The 16,473-nt window shown below is 39.9% G+C and overlaps 1 protein-coding gene across 2 annotated transcripts; it reads left to right on the top strand.

Moving 5' to 3' along the window:
- Positions 1–1,502: 1,502 nt before the first annotated feature.
- On the top strand, positions 1,503–7,306 carry LOC107092030 (gap junction epsilon-1 protein-like). 2 transcript variants are annotated; one of them, XM_015386303.1, is made up of 4 exons: positions 1,503–1,560; positions 4,559–4,741; positions 4,988–5,185; positions 5,901–7,306. In XM_015386303.1, the coding sequence occupies exons 1-4, from the start codon at positions 1,531–1,533 to the stop codon at positions 6,093–6,095; spliced, it is 606 nt and encodes a 201-aa protein (XP_015241789.1). In that variant the 5' UTR covers positions 1,503–1,530; the 3' UTR covers positions 6,096–7,306. The 2 variants fall into 2 exon arrangements, with proteins under 2 accessions (XP_015241789.1, XP_015241788.1); XM_015386302.1 differs by lacking the exon at positions 1,503–1,560 and adding an exon at positions 2,019–2,120.
- The last annotated feature ends 9,167 nt before the right edge of the window (positions 7,307–16,473 follow it).

Here is a 16,473-nt window from a genome sequence, read left to right as displayed (position 1 = left end):
CCTCCGTACACACAGTGACATCCACAATGTGAAGGAAGGCCTTCTACTCTGTCTAATCTGGCTAATAAAGTAACGATGCACATGATGTATAAATAATAAACCTAACAATGTTGTCGTTCCATTCCCAAATCTTTGCCACATGCATAATGAAGATGATAACTGAATATAGTTTAGACGGAGCTCGTCTGCCTGGCTGTGTGTTTCCTGGACGGGGGCCGCCTGTGGTTTAGACTTGCCTTTTGTATCTCTGCTTTTTTTTCTATGTCTGCTTCTGTCTGCTACACTTATGAAAGTAAAATCTGTTGGGCTCTTTTTGGCATCAAGACAATTATTCTTATCGCCACATTGCCAGACAGGACACTGTTAAAAAAAAAAAAGAATATATCTGGACAGAGGAACTGTCCTAATTAGATAAACTACCGGGGAAAACATCAGTTCTGAGACGCAACAGGCAGGTAATATTAAAGTGTGATAAAAATCACACATTATCAGTGATAATTATGCTACCACACCTCATCTTGATGTTTGAATAAAACCTTTCAGGTTACAGGCTATGCAGAATAATGTTTGGCTCCTGATTGATCCTAAAAAGGTCTCTCATGTTACTCCAATTATAATGCAGCTTGACTGGTTTTAGTCAAGATGGAAGACTTAGCGAGCTTTGCATGGACAGGCACCAATTTAAAACACTGAAGTTTTACTTTCCTACACCCCCATCAGGGCCATGAAGTTGTCTAATGTACGCACTGCAAACACCATCTGGAAATAAGTAAAAAAATTCTTAAATCAAAGGTATTTACCCTTAATTTAAGCAGATAAATAAGACGATTTGCCAATGGAATGAGTATTTTTACGCCTAAAATGAGATCATTAGTTAATATGCACTTAAAATAAGACAAAGCAATTTCTTATTCTTATTTCAATTGTAAATTGTCTAGTTCCATTGGCAAAGTTTTCCTCTTACCTCCTCATTTTAAGAAAAATGCACTTAATTCAAGCAAAAATTACTCATTTAGATTTCCATTTTTTGCAGTGCGATAACTACTGAGCCTTTTCTCTTAGGGCCCAAAGAATTCCCAACTCTTTTCTTCCAGCTATCAGATCAGCAGACTTAGTGACTTCTTTAAAAGGACGACTAAAACCATATTTTAAATCTGCCTCTGCTGAGTATGTCGATCTCAATACTAGATTAAAAATACTTTTTGGATAAATATAAGATTGTAACACTTGTCTGAATGTTAAATTTGGTTAAATTTGATACTAAAACCAGGGGGAAAAATGGTCCTCACTATGATGATTAAACAGCAGCTCACACAAACAGGTATACATATAGAGGTTTTGTTTGGAAAGCTTTATTTCAGGGGCTTCAAATGTCTGAATTTCTGACTCATCGTTTCCTTGTTTTATTTTGAAAGTCCTGCTGGAAGTGCCTTGTCTCAGCTCTCCCTAACTGACCTCCTGCTGCTGTGGCCCTCACTGTCCAGCAGCCGGGATGAGACTGGGATCTGTGTTTGGAAAAAAAGAGTTGGAATGAACAACACGCCGCCAGGATTCCGGTTGGTGTGTGGACTTACTTTTTCTCTTCTTCTCTGGTTCTGGTTCTGTAAATCCTTGCGACCTCAGAGGTGTTTGCTGTGTGTGTTTATGTGTTCTGATGTTGATGGACTCATCTGCCCACTTCAAGAACATATATGAAACAAACAGGAGGAGGAAACTGCCCCTGTTAATTAGATTCTTTATTGAAATATAAATCTATGTTGTGTGTTTGAAGCTCTATATGTTAAAGACAACAAAGTTCCACCTGACCAGGTGTTTTCCCTCATTGTGTGCCACAGGAGTGTTTTTTTGCTGACTGGGTTCTGTGGGGATTATAATGCAGGCGGCACAGGCCCCCCCACCCCCAACCTATTGTTGCCCCCCCGTCCCTGTTGTCTTTTTTTCACTGAATGGTTCAGTTGATGTTTGGGGAGAGATAAAAGGCTACAGGTTTTCAGAGGAGAGAGAGAGAGAGATGGAGGTGTCCTGACCATGGGGGCCCGGAGCCACCCTGGAATCACACAGGGGACATCAGAGAGCAAGACATGTCATTAAACTACATCAAGAACTTCTATGAAGGATGTGTGAGTAGATGGGATGAATGCAAGCCGACGACCCTCCAGAGAGGATGCTGCTGTCTCCCTGTAGCGGAGTGATGACTGGGTTTCTGTTTGCTTTGCATCATCCTGAGCTGTTTTTTTGATAGTTGGTGGTCATATTAGAGATAAGAGCTGTTTCCTTTGAATGGCTTTTTGTTTCAGCCTGTGTAGCTCAGGGCCTCCATGATTATCTGACAGACAAAAGCAGTTTTCTCCTTCTTTCTAACGGTGTGTGGATGTATGTAGCCGAGGCGTGAGAGCCTCACATGTGAAAGGTACCAAGTTTTAATTGATTCCACAGCCATCTAATTACCTTCATTTAAATATTTTTAACAGATTGTTCATAAGGAAAAAGTGGTTAGTTTTCTAACATTAGGCTGTTCGGCCCTAAACATTGAAAGGGAAGGTAAAACGCCGCCGTGTTTAAGTGTTCTCACGTTCCTTTGGATCAGACACTGAGAAAGAACAGATGTGGCCTTCTTCCTATCCTTATGGCTTAACCTGGAGCAGATGTTGCTTCTAACTGATCTGTGGACATCAGCAGCTATAGAGTCACGCAATCAGTTGAACCAGCTGTGGAAGAGAGCATCGCCTTCCCTATTAAATATCGTGCAAATATCAACTACAGTTGCCTTTATGGTCTGGCTGTTGACTCTAAATCTACCAACAGAGATGGTTGTAAAGAAAGTAGTCCTATTCACTTGCTAACCTCAGTGAAGGACTTTAGAAACTGTTTGGATTTGATACACTAAGCACACATAGAGAATAAACAACTGATGAATATTTGATGGGGTCTATTTTTATATTTTACTAGTGTTCTCTATAGTTTTCAAATGTATATGCCATTCAGAGGCTAACTCTTAAATCAAACCTGATATTAGATATTATATATCATTATCATGGTTTTAGTGTTCCTCTGGTTTCCACCAGTGGCGGCTGGTGAAAAATATTTTTGATGGGGCTGATATGGCCTAGTGTATGTCTCCAACTAATCCAGAATAAGAATTCAAATAAACAATTGGACAATAAGTACAATTTAACAGTAATGATTTAAAGCTACAGTGTGTAATAATTACAGGGATATTCAGTCAGAAATGTAATATATTATACATAACTATGTTATTTATCATCATCTACGAGCTCAGCCTCTTAACCTTAATATTTGCGTTGCCTTAGAATTCGTTATTTATAATTACATAGGAGCGGGTCTCGCAGCCATGGAGGCAGACATCTTTGCGCTACGGCAGCGCAGAGCCAACAAACTAGCGATTGCGAGATTGCCCATTACGCTCGAAAGTAACGGCAAGTTGTTTAAGTCTACATGAAATCTATACCCTACACAGACTAATGAAATACTATCTGTGAAATTATCTATGTAAACAAACCTCATCACTTGAGAAGGTAGGTGATGCGGACGTCGTGGAAGACATTTTGTCCCGTAACGCTCACCGTACTGTTGGGGGGGAGAAGCGGTGGGGGGAGATGTTCATGTTGCTGCGGTCTGCAGTCTGGACGTTAGATGTCGCTGAAAATTACACACTGTAGCTTTAATTTACTATATAATAGTAACAGTGATTATTTTGGACACAATAACCATGACATGAAATTTTCATATCCTACAACAGGTATGTTCTTCTGGCAAATGGGTAGATAAATAGGTAGATCTCACCGAATTTGGTGGAAGCTGCATCTCGCTCGTTACGTTCGCCATTGTCCCTCTAATTGTCTGCACCTGCGCATTGAGTGCAGAAGCCTGTTAAAGGGCAGTATTTTCAGCGCCCCAAGACCATAAAATTCTGAGACGCTGATTGGCCATTAAATTATTAAATTGACCTAGCAATAGTACATGATTGGCAGATTCTCTGCACATGTGGGGCAGTCTGATCAGCGCCCCAAGACAGAGACGATAGGAGTCTGTCTGTGGAAATCCACAAATGAATGACAGTAGGTAGGGAAAGGTAGTTTATATAATTTGTTTTGCTTATAGGTACGCACTCTAGAGAGTAAAACTGACATTTATGAGTTAATTTGTAAAAATATATTTTACGTTTCTCTCTTCTTATCAGGGAGGGCGGTGCCCCAGCGCCCCCTATGGGCCGGCCGCCACTGGTTTCCACTCCATCAATGCATCTATTGTAGCTTCTGAGGATTAACTTTTTCTGCCCGCAAAAGTATAGCTTTCTCTCAGCCAGCTGACTGGCAGTACTCTGCAACTGATGGGGGAGGGGCTAATCGGTCAAACATTTCTCATTCTGACACTTTCTCTGTAATTCCTTTAAAATTAATTTAAACCAGATGTGTCAAATCTTGCTATTGCTTCATAACGGTCCATCAGGTCCATTCAAAATGTCATCGATACTTAATGCCTTTTTGGTCTCGATGACTGATCTGTGTGTATCCGTCTGTGTGTGGGTAAATTCCAGCTCAGGCCTCCTACAGTGATCGGCCAGTTCCACACGTTGTTCTTCGGCTCGGTCCGGATGTTCTTCCTTGGCGTTCTTGGCTTCGCAGTGTACGGAAACGAGGCTCTGCACTTCAGCTGCGATCCGGATCGCCGAGAGCTCAACCTGTTCTGCTACAACCAGTTCAGACCCATAACACCACAGGTGGGACCAAGCTACACTGCGGCTTGGAACCAGAGAAAGTTCTGGTCATCTAAGGAAAATTCTCAAACACACACAGTCAGAATTATAGTAACAGCATTAAACTGCAATGATTTTAAGAAAACAAGAAATTTAAATTAATAGTGAAGCTTTAAACATCCAAACTGGATCAAAATGCAAACTGACATACATTCAGCAAGGCAATAAGCGTAACACCAGTTTGTCCCTTTATATTTCTTCTCTCTACAGGTCTTTTGGGCCTTACAGCTGGTAACGGTGCTGGTTCCTGGAGCTTGGTTCCACCTGTATGCAGCCTGTAAGAGCATAGACCAAGAGGAAATTCTTGAACGGCCCATCTACACTGTCTTCTACATTATCTCTGTTCTTCTACGCATCATTCTAGAGATCATTGCCTTTTGGCTACAGAGCCACATCTTTGGTTTTCAGGTCTGTAATTTTCCATGTGTCTTTACATCTTTTATCATCCATTCAAAAAAAACTCTCCTATAAGATCTGGCATCTTAGGTATCAAATTCGGTCACTTCACCAAAAGACATATAATTTCCAAAAAAGAGGTATTACTGCTCCAACTTAGGGCTTAGAAACAGAATGAACAAGTATGGATTGTTTGGTAGAGTGGATGAAGAAAGTCTCTCTTTGAGATAAGTTTCACAACATGACCTTGTGGAGTAAAAAATGTTGAGGTATGTCTATTCTTAGCCTCACAGGCTCCAAACGAAGGTCATGAGAGATAAGAATGAGTTCACACAGCCTCCTTCATGGCATGAAGGCGGCGACTGTTGTTTTGAGGAGATCTATCTGGCCAGTGAAAGATATATTAACAGTAAACCGCCTTGATGGACTCAAGTTGTTTTTCCTCCAAATGTTCGTCTGTGAAAAAGATCTTTCAGTAGGGGTGGGATAGTTCCAAGGGAGAGTGTGCGTATTGGGAGTTGCTGTATAAAAGTATGTACTGAGCTTTGGCCAGTGGGAGCCCTATCTGTCCGTCCGAGGACAAACTTGAACCTTATTTCTTGCAAGAAATGCCTCTGCCTCTTTCTAACTTCAGAACCTAGATTTTGAATGAACCACAAGTGCTACGGACCGATGCAACCAAAAACCTCATCCCAACTATCTCATACTTTTCTATGTTTTCCTTTAGGTTCACCCAGTTTACGTCTGTGATGCCAGCTCCTTGGAAAAGGCCTTCAACGTGACTAAGTGCATGGTACCAGAACACTTTGAAAAAACCATCTTCCTCAGTGCAATGTACACCTTCACTGTGATCACCATCCTTCTCTGCATCGCTGAGATATTTGAGATACTGTGCCGACGGATTGGTTTTCTCAACAATTAGTGACAAAACTGCCCATGCACAAATACAGTGAGTGAAAGTATCTATATACTTTCCTGTCAAGAACTTTGCTATGGGGACTTTCATGAAGCAGAAAGTCAATGTTAGAGCGAGGGGTCACAGGTGGTGCAACGTCATTGTGCAGCGCCAAGAGCTCTAACAAGCTGTAAAAATGTCACAGCTGGCCAGAAACAACTGTACTTTTGGTGTTTTGTTAAGTATAGAGTGATCATTCATTATTGTATTTTAGAACAGAGAGGATTCTTTAGCGACTGGGTTAAAATCTGTTACATGAGTGGACCAGATGGTCAGAGCATACCAGTTTCATAGATCTATTAGGTCATTGACAATTCTCAAACCTGATTGTTTCAATACCTGAGAATCTATAATAATAAGAGTTCCTCTGAAATATAAAGAAATATTATAGGGATGAACTTAACATCTATTACCTTTTAATGCGATAAAAGCTTAGAAAACTTAGGCCTTTTCCTTCCTCCTATTTATTCCCTTTATATAAGGTCAGCAGTAAGAGCACTATCCAGGGTGCGATACTATGATCTAACAGGACACGTTCAGATAGAAGTCTATTATCTAAGACCATGAGAATATCATTAGTGACTTTTACCAGAGCTGTTTCAGTGCTATGATGAACCTTCAAACCTCACCAAAAAAAAAAATTGTAAAAGTGCTGACACACTTTAGAAACAATTTTCTCAGGCATTTTAGAGAAGAAAGGAAGATTAGATATAGGTCTATAATTGCCCAAGTCGTTTGGATGGAGAGAAAGTTTCTTAGGTAAATGTTTAAGTACAGCTACCTTTAAAGCCTGTGGTACATCTCCCTGGAACAGAGATAAGTTACTCAATAGAGGGGGGGTAATAAGAAAGCTCAACTTGAAAAAAGCAGTTCAAACACAGTTCAGGATTTATGGTTATCTCAGACACTAGCAGCAGCTAGGGATGCCAGAAGGCCCAAGTGCCAACTGTATTGATGGTAAATGGCCTGTACTTGTATAGTGCTTTTCGAAGTCAGGCGACTTGATCATAATGCTTTAGTCTACATTCAGTCATTCACCCATTCACTCACACACTGATGGTGTCAAGTTACACTGTAACCACAGCTGCCCTTGGGCTCACTGACGGAAGCAAAGCTGCTGTACACCGAAAGCCAGAGCACGAAGCGACAACCCTCCGATTGCAAGGCAAAATCCTGCACCCGACACCACTGTCGCCCTGATGCTAGGATGCCTGTCACTACCCGATCCATACAGGGAGCACAGTCAGTACCATCAGCTCATTTGCGCATGTGCAAGCAGATATTCATTCAGGTTAAGGTAAATATGATTAAACCATGTTTATCTGCATTTTAGTTGTTTGTTTCTGTAGATTATGCATTATATACTATAAGGTTTACACGAGCTGCACAAATAAATCTTGAATAGACTAGAATTAAGTATGGAATACCAAGACGAAAAAACTAGCTGCCAGAAGTAGCACAGGATCCTATTTCTGGGATGGATCAGGCACAGACGAGTGATAAAACAGCACAGTTTTAAATGCATTTAATTTCTCAAAAAACAAATGATTAATCTTTAATACAGTGTAGTTTAGTAAGCTTTTTATTTTCGGGGAGGAAAAAAAATAGTTTTGGCCTCTTTTATAAAGTAAAAGCAAATGTGACCCGAATGTATATCAGGTTGCACAAGCTCCAATCAGCTGATGGTATTAAGTGTTTAAGTTAAGTTTAAGTGTCCTCACCATTATGAGGTATTTGAATTGTACATAAAGCTTGATTTATGATGTTTGCAAAGTCAGTCTGGAAGACTTACATCAATTTAGCTTCCATGCCCCTCTGCACAGTACACCATGCACCTAGGAAGATTTGTAACAGCTGTGCTTCCTGGTATAGTGTGGTGTCATAATCTTGAGGTTTGTACTGTACACGGCCTCTGGAGTCGAACAGAATATTAAGTAGAGGGGGAAAAGCCAGAGTATAAAACCTGCAGACATTCTGTGCAGAATGTACGTGAGTCAGACATAACTTAGCCTTTAGGTGTACACATGCATTGTACGACCCTCCAATCAACAGATACATCATAATTTAACGCATCTTTTTTCAAATATTCTTACAAATCTTTTCCAAAGGCAAATAAATGGACACATAGACACTGTTATCAATGCCACATGTATGCTAGTTATTGTTTGATTGAGCCGTAAGAAAAGGTTAGTCGTTCTAAAATTAATTTCTGGACCAATCCAGTGCATAAGGAATGCCAGCAGCCATTTTGTCTGCACAAAATGCAAAGAGATCAAAATGTCCTCACAAAAGACAATGTCATGATTTTATCAAGAGCTCGAACCCACATGCAGATAAGCCAGTCCAGAGAGACGAGGGAAAAAGTTAAACTGGTTTATTGAGAAGTTTTGTAGAGGTTCCAGTGTTGCTCTGAACACTGCTCAACCGGAACTGAAAGGTGAGGGGAAGACACTGCGGTTAGTTCAGGTTCAGCGGGAGAATTGATTCTCGAACTTGAAGAGGAGAAAAGGTTGGCAGACTCACGTTTCCAGAGATTAGGTTGACTCTTAGACTCCAGCAGGTGAGGAATGTGTTCCAGTGTTTGTCTCATACGGAGGAGGGCGGACAGGGTTACCCAGAATGCAGTTGTTTGTAGATGAATGAAGAAAGACTGCCACTCAGATTTCCTGCGGTACGTGAACGGACTGTTGTGCAGATGAATCCCTTTCTCAGTGTGAAGCTCAAACGTTTCCTCAGCTCAGTTTGAAGCTCAGTTGATCCTTCCAGGGAGAGAAGGTCCGAAAAATCCAGTTTGCAGGATGACTTCCTGCCGAGAGGCAAAGACAAAAATCAATGGTAACACTCAGGTTGACAAAAACTCAGTTTGACTTACCAAAAGTCAGCATGGCTAGAGTACCCAAAACTGGCAAACACTCTTGCCTCGAGGTAGTGGCAGTCAGCAGCTTAAGAACACTCCGTTAACGAGGTAACCCCTTGCAGGTGTGTGAGGAGGAGAATCAGAACCAGGCGCCGCCTGGTGGAGGAAGAAAGACAAACACACAAAAACACAGACCACACAGACTGGAGTCCTAACAGACAACATCACTTAGAATATTTTCACAAATCCAATCTTAGTAATACCTTAGTATAATAAAAAATCTAGCTGTGTTGATTTTTAAGCTACATAAATATTAATGACAATATTTTTAAAAATCCATAATTGCTAATTGAAAATGTCTTAGTAAATCCCTACTTAACCAAAAAAATCCTGCTACAATGAATATTTATTAACAGTGTTTAATGCGTTTAAACTAAAATCAGATTAGGAATCTGAGTTTTAAAGCATTTCGTGCTCTGATAAACATTAATGCTTGTTTGGAGTAGATTCCCTACAGTTTTATTCCATGTGTGAATCAGGATTTTTGCTCTCTAATCATTGAATTTAATATGGGGTCCCTAATAATCAACCAAGTTGATTTAACTTTTTTCATTGAATGATTTATTTTAAATTTACTTTTGTTTAAAAAGTGATAACCTCTCCTGTTCCGTTCTGTTGTTTTTCACTCAGACATCCATCCAGCTTTTGTTGTGAAATCTGTTTATCATCTCAGGTACAAGATTGTATAGCAAGACAAAAGCGGATCATGTCCTCTTATCAGAGCTTTTCAAACCGTTAAAGTCATCATTACGGTAATGATATATATTCAGTTGATTTAAAGCTACTGTGTCGTAGATCTAAGCCTAATGGACCTCCTGTTAGACTTAATTATGTTTCTACTGTGAGTTTGTTTGCCTGTATCCTTTTTCCATTTTCAGTCAGCATTACAAAAATTCATTTCAACAATTTCAGCCTGTTATATCACGCCAGCTTCACATTCAGCAAACAATATTAGAATATTAAATATTAAAGGTCAGACTTTAAACATTGTAACTGAAAGGCTGTTAGTACTGATTTTCCAGTTCACGTGCTGCAAAGGAGGTTCTGAAAAAACTAAAAGGCAAGACTTTGATATGTAGCAAATGGTTGCTGGAACAGATTTATTAAAACTTAAAATAATAAATGAATAAATCCCAGATATTTTAAAAAAGCCTGGCTCTTATCCAATCAGAACTCCCTACATCATTTTGGGGAATCCTAAATGGTTCTCAGGTTAGAATGGAGGTAAACTTCTTTGCATTCTAGTTAATCTATTTTTAGTGAGGTATGCCTACGAAACCTCCAGAGGAGCTGCCCAGGTGAAAGCTAACTCAGATTCTGAAACACCACAGTTGGGGGGCAGCAGTTTCTACTGCAAACTCTCCTTAGATGATGGAGTTCCTCCCTCTAAGATTTCATGACCTAGGCTAGGGTAAGAGTGTTCATCACTCCACTAGGTATTTAGTCATATACGTTCTTGTATTTGTTGCTTATCTTTTGCCTTATAAAGCAAAAAAAAGTTTACCCATCAAGAATGACAGAAAATCCTCTGATTCTCTCTCAACTAAGCTAACCAGAGAAACAAGAAGCATTTGGTCTTTTTGGTTTGTTTGGTCTTTCTTCATCATGACAGACAGGCTCAAGCTCCAACTGTGTGGAGCCAGTGGGTTCCTCGCATCCTATCTGCAGTCCTCGATACAACACCTCTCCATGCGGTAATTACACAAACAAATGTAATGAGACAGAGACTGGATCCAAATAAACCAAGAGTTAGTGACGTTTTGATTGGTTTATTGAAAGGGTTAATCTGAAAGCGGGGCTGAATCTGTGTGGGCAAACAGGCTGCAGGTAGACAGGCAGCAGGTTGAGGGAGGTTTACCAGTTAGATCCAGGATGGAGAGGCAGGCAGTTTGGCGGAGCTTTTCCGAGTCAGAGGTCCAGAAAGAGGGGAGCAGGCAGGCCGATCAGAACGACACAGAGAACCGGGGATCCAGAGGCAGAGCAGAGAGGGTAATCAGGCAGGCAGAATCAAACAGGGGTCAGGCAGACTCGGGATCAGGAGGCAGATCGGGTCAGAAACAGATAGGCGGTCAGACACTCTTTTAGATGCTGGACTATTCGCAGCGGGTTGGCTCGAGATAATCTGGCACAGAGGACTGATCTGATGGGGTTTTTAAAGTGCTGGAAACAGGTGACTCCGGTCAGAGCTGATTGCAGACGGGTGGAGCAGAGCAGGTGTACGGACAGTGATCAGGCCAGAATCAGTGCAGAAACCATTACAACAAAAATGGCAGCAGCCAAAACATTTAGGAACTTATGTGCCTGGATAGCGTCCTCCGCCCAAATTTCAACAAAAGCCTCGGCCTCTGCATCATCCCAGGTCGCACTGCGGTCTTTTGATGCCATTTATTGATAAGCGGAGAAGTTCTTGTTGTGAACAGGTGAAGAGATCCGTGAATAGGGGGTTTTCAGTGACGTCACTGGTCCGCCATCTTGGGTGGCATATTATCGTATATCATATATATCATGTCGCGAATGGATAAGTACGCCANACAAAAACACAGACCACACAGACTGGAGTCCTAACAGACAACATCACTTAGAATATTTTCACAAATCCAATCTTAGTAATACCTTAGTATAATAAAAAATCTAGCTGTGTTGATTTTTAAGCTACATAAATATTAATGACAATATTTTTAAAAATCCATAATTGCTAATTGAAAATGTCTTAGTAAATCCCTACTTAACCAAAAAAATCCTGCTACAATGAATATTTATTAACAGTGTTTAATGCGTTTAAACTAAAATCAGATTAGGAATCTGAGTTTTAAAGCATTTCGTGCTCTGATAAACATTAATGCTTGTTTGGAGTAGATTCCCTACAGTTTTATTCCATGTGTGAATCAGGATTTTTGCTCTCTAATCATTGAATTTAATATGGGGTCCCTAATAATCAACCAAGTTGATTTAACTTTTTTCATTGAATGATTTATTTTAAATTTACTTTTGTTTAAAAAGTGATAACCTCTCCTGTTCCGTTCTGTTGTTTTTCACTCAGACATCCATCCAGCTTTTGTTGTGAAATCTGTTTATCATCTCAGGTACAAGATTGTATAGCAAGACAAAAGCGGATCATGTCCTCTTATCAGAGCTTTTCAAACCGTTAAAGTCATCATTACGGTAATGATATATATTCAGTTGATTTAAAGCTACTGTGTCGTAGATCTAAGCCTAATGGACCTCCTGTTAGACGTAATTATGTCTCTACTGTGAGTTTGTTTGCCTGTATCCTTTTTCCATTTTCAGTCAGCATTACAAAAATTCATTTCAACAATTTCAGCCTGTTATATCACGCCAGCTTCACATTCAGCAAACAATATTAGAATATTAAATATTAAAGGTCAGACTTTAAACATTGTAACTGAAAGGCTGTTAGTACTGATTTTCCAGTTCACGTGCTGCAAAGGAGGTTCTGAAAAAACTAAAAGGCAAGACTTTGATATGTAGCAAATGGTTGCTGGAACAGATTTATTAAAACTTAAAATAATAAATGAATAAATCCCAGATATTTTAAAAAAGCCTGGCTCTTATCCAATCAGAACTCCCTACATCATTTTGGGGAATCCTAAATGGTTCTCAGGTTAGAATGGAGGTAAACTTCTTTGCATTCTAGTTAATCTATTTTTAGTGAGGTATGCCTACGAAACCTCCAGAGGAGCTGCCCAGGTGAAAGCTAACTCAGATTCTGAAACACCACAGTTGGGGGGCAGCAGTTTCTACTGCAAACTCTCCTGAGATGATGGAGTTCCTCCCTCTAAGATTTCATGACCTAGGCTAGGGTAAGAGTGTTCATCACTCCACTAGGTATTTAGTCATATACGTTCTTGTATTTGTTGCTTATCTTTTGCCTTATAAAGCAAAAAAAAGTTTACCCATCAAGAATGACAGAAAATCCTCTGATTCTCTCTCAACTAAGCTAACCAGAGAAACAAGAAGCATTTGGTCTTTTTGGTTTGTTTGGTCTTTCTTCATCATGACAGACAGGCTCAAGCTCCAACTGTGTGGAGCCAGTGGGTTCCTCGCATCCTATCTGCAGTCCTCGATACAACACCTCTCCATGCGGTAATTACACAAACAAATGTAATGAGACAGAGACTGGATCCAAATAAACCAAGAGTTAGTGACGTTTTGATTGGTTTATTGAAAGGGTTAATCTGAAAGCGGGGCTGAATCTGTGTGGGCAAACAGGCTGCAGGTAGACAGGCAGCAGGTTGAGGGAGGTTTACCAGTTAGATCCAGGATGGAGAGGCAGGCAGTTTGGCGGAGCTTTTCCGAGTCAGAGGTCCAGAAAGAGGGGAGCAGGCAGGCCGATCAGAACGACACAGAGAACCGGGGATCCAGAGGCAGAGCAGAGAGGGTAATCAGGCAGGCAGAATCAAACAGGGGTCAGGCAGACTCGGGATCAGGAGGCAGATCGGGTCAGAAACAGATAGGCGGTCAGACACTCTTTTAGATGCTGGACTATTTGTAGCGGGTTGGCTTGAGATAATCTGGCACAGAGGACTGATCTGATGGGGTTTTTAAAGTGCTGGAAACAGGTGACTTCGGTCAGAGATGATTGCAGACGGGTGGAGCAGAGCAGGTGTACGGACAGTGATCAGGCCAGAATCAGTGCAGACACCATTACAACAAAAATGGCGGCAGCCAAAACAGCATCATCCGCCCAAATTTTAACAAAAGCCTCGGCCTCTGCATCATCCCAGGTCGCACTGCGGTCTTTTGATTCCAACTATTACTAGATTTAGCGCGTTTCGTTTGTGCCTGGCACAGTCCAGTATAGTTGCATTCCATTTACACTCAGCAGTCATCTCGGTTAGCATGCTCGGACCGTTCTGTGCACGGTTTCAAAAAACTATTGTAAATGGGGTATTAAGGTACCACCAGTTAGCATACTAAATGTGCGTAGAAATCGGCTAAGCATTGAAGCTACTATGGGAGTTAGCATGTCAATGTCATAGTAGCTACAACTGACAAGCACCTGGCTAACCACTTTTTTCCAGAGATATTTTTTATTGATAGGAGAAATGAAAACCTGTGGTAGAAGTTTATAAAAGATTGGACGTTCAGATCGAAAATAAGATAATATTTAACTAAACAGTGTTAGAAAATTCACAGAAATGCGAAACAACAACAGTTTTAAAGTGTCAGCAGGGAGATCTGATGGTTTGAGGCACCTTTAAAACTATTGTACTGCCAAAACTAAGGAGTTATTTATTTTACCTTATTTATTTATTTAAATTAGGACATTGCACGTTTATCAACATATCAGCTTTAAGCATCAAACCTACTATACCTTGAAAAAACATGGTGTGTACAAAATTTCTCCTACTTCATGTCATCCACTGCTTTATCATTTTTCTGTAATGATTTTATTATTTGATTGATGTAAAAAAAAGGCAAATGATTGTAACATCTTTTTCTCACATCACTATCTTTGTATCAGCATCATTTAATCTTTCAAAAACAGGTACACAACATGACCAATGTATTCATATTCTAACTGTCCCACTGCTGAACTTTATTAGATACAACCTGTAACTTTCATATTTGTTTTGTCTTGAGATGATTAAATGACTTTAAAAAAAACTGCTATCCATATAGCTTTGTTTTTTCAATGATCTGTTGAATTTAAGTTTGTGAGTACCTGGATTGACTTTGATTTTCTATTACACTTTGTCCATCAAAAAATAATAATAATAGTAATTGGAACTTCTCATTTCCCAGCAGCTATATTTTTTGGAGTTGTAGGTTTTCAAGATCTAGATTTTACTTTGAACAAATGGAAATGGCTGCCAAAACATATTAACTTATCTACCTCGCCAACATATAATCAGATGCTATCAAACTTGAATGTTTAGTGTGACAAGAAAGGTTGGTATGAGGAGCTAATTTTACCTTTTCAACATCCACAATCAGGAGGATGATAAAAAGAGGAGGTTAAAATCAGGAAGGCCAGCTCTGTGATTGGATGCCCTCTGAACTCAGTGCAGGAGGTAGGAAACAAAAAGATCCTAACTAAATGAACGGCTCTGCTGGATAATGTCTCCCACCCCATGCATGAAGCTGTTGCAGTGCTGGACAGCTCCTTCAGTGACAGACTGCTGCACCCTAAATACACCATGGAGCGTTATCGCAGGTCCATCCTCCATGCAGCTGGAAGACTTCATAACCACCACTGTTCCCAACAACCTCAATAAGTTTTTACATTCTTGTCGATTTTGCACAGTTTCTACCTTAGTCAGTGAAATAACATGCTGCTGTGATTTTTCACATCTCTGATGTTGCTGCTATTTTCAAATCTCCATTACTGTAAAAATGTCTATAGCTGGATATTGGTTATTTATTCTCCAGGTGACCAGTTTTATATTGTTAAAACACTTTCCAATGCAGTATTTTATTGTTTATCTTTTAACTCTTCACTATTATGTTATTCTTATATTTTTCTAAGGTCCACATTTGTGTGACCATTTTTTTCTATAATCTTTTTGCTGCTGTAATCACCCGAATGTCCCCATTATGGGACAGTAAAGGGATTTTCTATTCTATTATATTCTATTCTAAAATAGAACCCCAGTCGGCGTTTTAACCCAAGTCAGCCTCGGCAGATGGCCGCTCACACTGAGCCTGGTTCTGCTGGGGGTTTCTTCCTGTTAAAAGGGAGCTTTTCCTCTCCACTGTCGCTACAAGCATGCTTAGTGTGAGGGATTGCCTTTGGGTTGATGCGACCAACTGGTTTTCCTTAGATAGAAAACTTTGAATCAATTTGACTGGATGATCTGGTGAACTGTAAAGTGCCTTGGGATGACTTGTGTTGTGAATTGGCGCTATAGAAATAAACTGAATTGAATTAATTCAAATCCAGATTACCGTACTCACTTCATATTGAGGAACCTGAACAGAGTGGCTTATTTTTTCACCAATTCCCTGCAACAACTTATTAATGCTATCTATGCTCCAACTGATTGCTTTCAATGAATATTAGAAGAAGCCTTTTCTTTCCTACCATCACAAATACAAACTGGAAATAGGACGCTTGATCAGAGGAGTCTGACTTTTTAGCAGCAAACACTCCAGGCAGTGTCCAAAACAAATAATTTTCTTTTCCAAAAATTCTTTGTGTGCAACTGCTACAAGTTTATTTCAAAGTTTTTCACACAACTTTACATAAATTACCTAAAGATGTCGCCTATAGGTGGCTATAAGGGGGATAAGGGAAGGTCTTAATTTAGGAATATTAACTAGGAGATAAAACATGCTTCAATCATCTGATGTGTTGATAGGAGCATAGGATAGCAGACAATGGGTTAAAGTTATTTTCTTTTTTAAATTTAATTCAATTCAATTCAGTTTATTTATATAGCGCCAAATCACAACACATGTCATCTC

The sequence above is a fragment of the Cyprinodon variegatus genome, unplaced genomic scaffold (genome assembly GCF_000732505.1).
Source record: "Cyprinodon variegatus isolate N-32 unplaced genomic scaffold, C_variegatus-1.0 Scaffold363, whole genome shotgun sequence".
Taxonomy (NCBI): Eukaryota; Metazoa; Chordata; class Actinopteri; order Cyprinodontiformes; family Cyprinodontidae; genus Cyprinodon; species Cyprinodon variegatus.
This window is presented reverse-complemented; position numbering and strand designations above follow the sequence as displayed.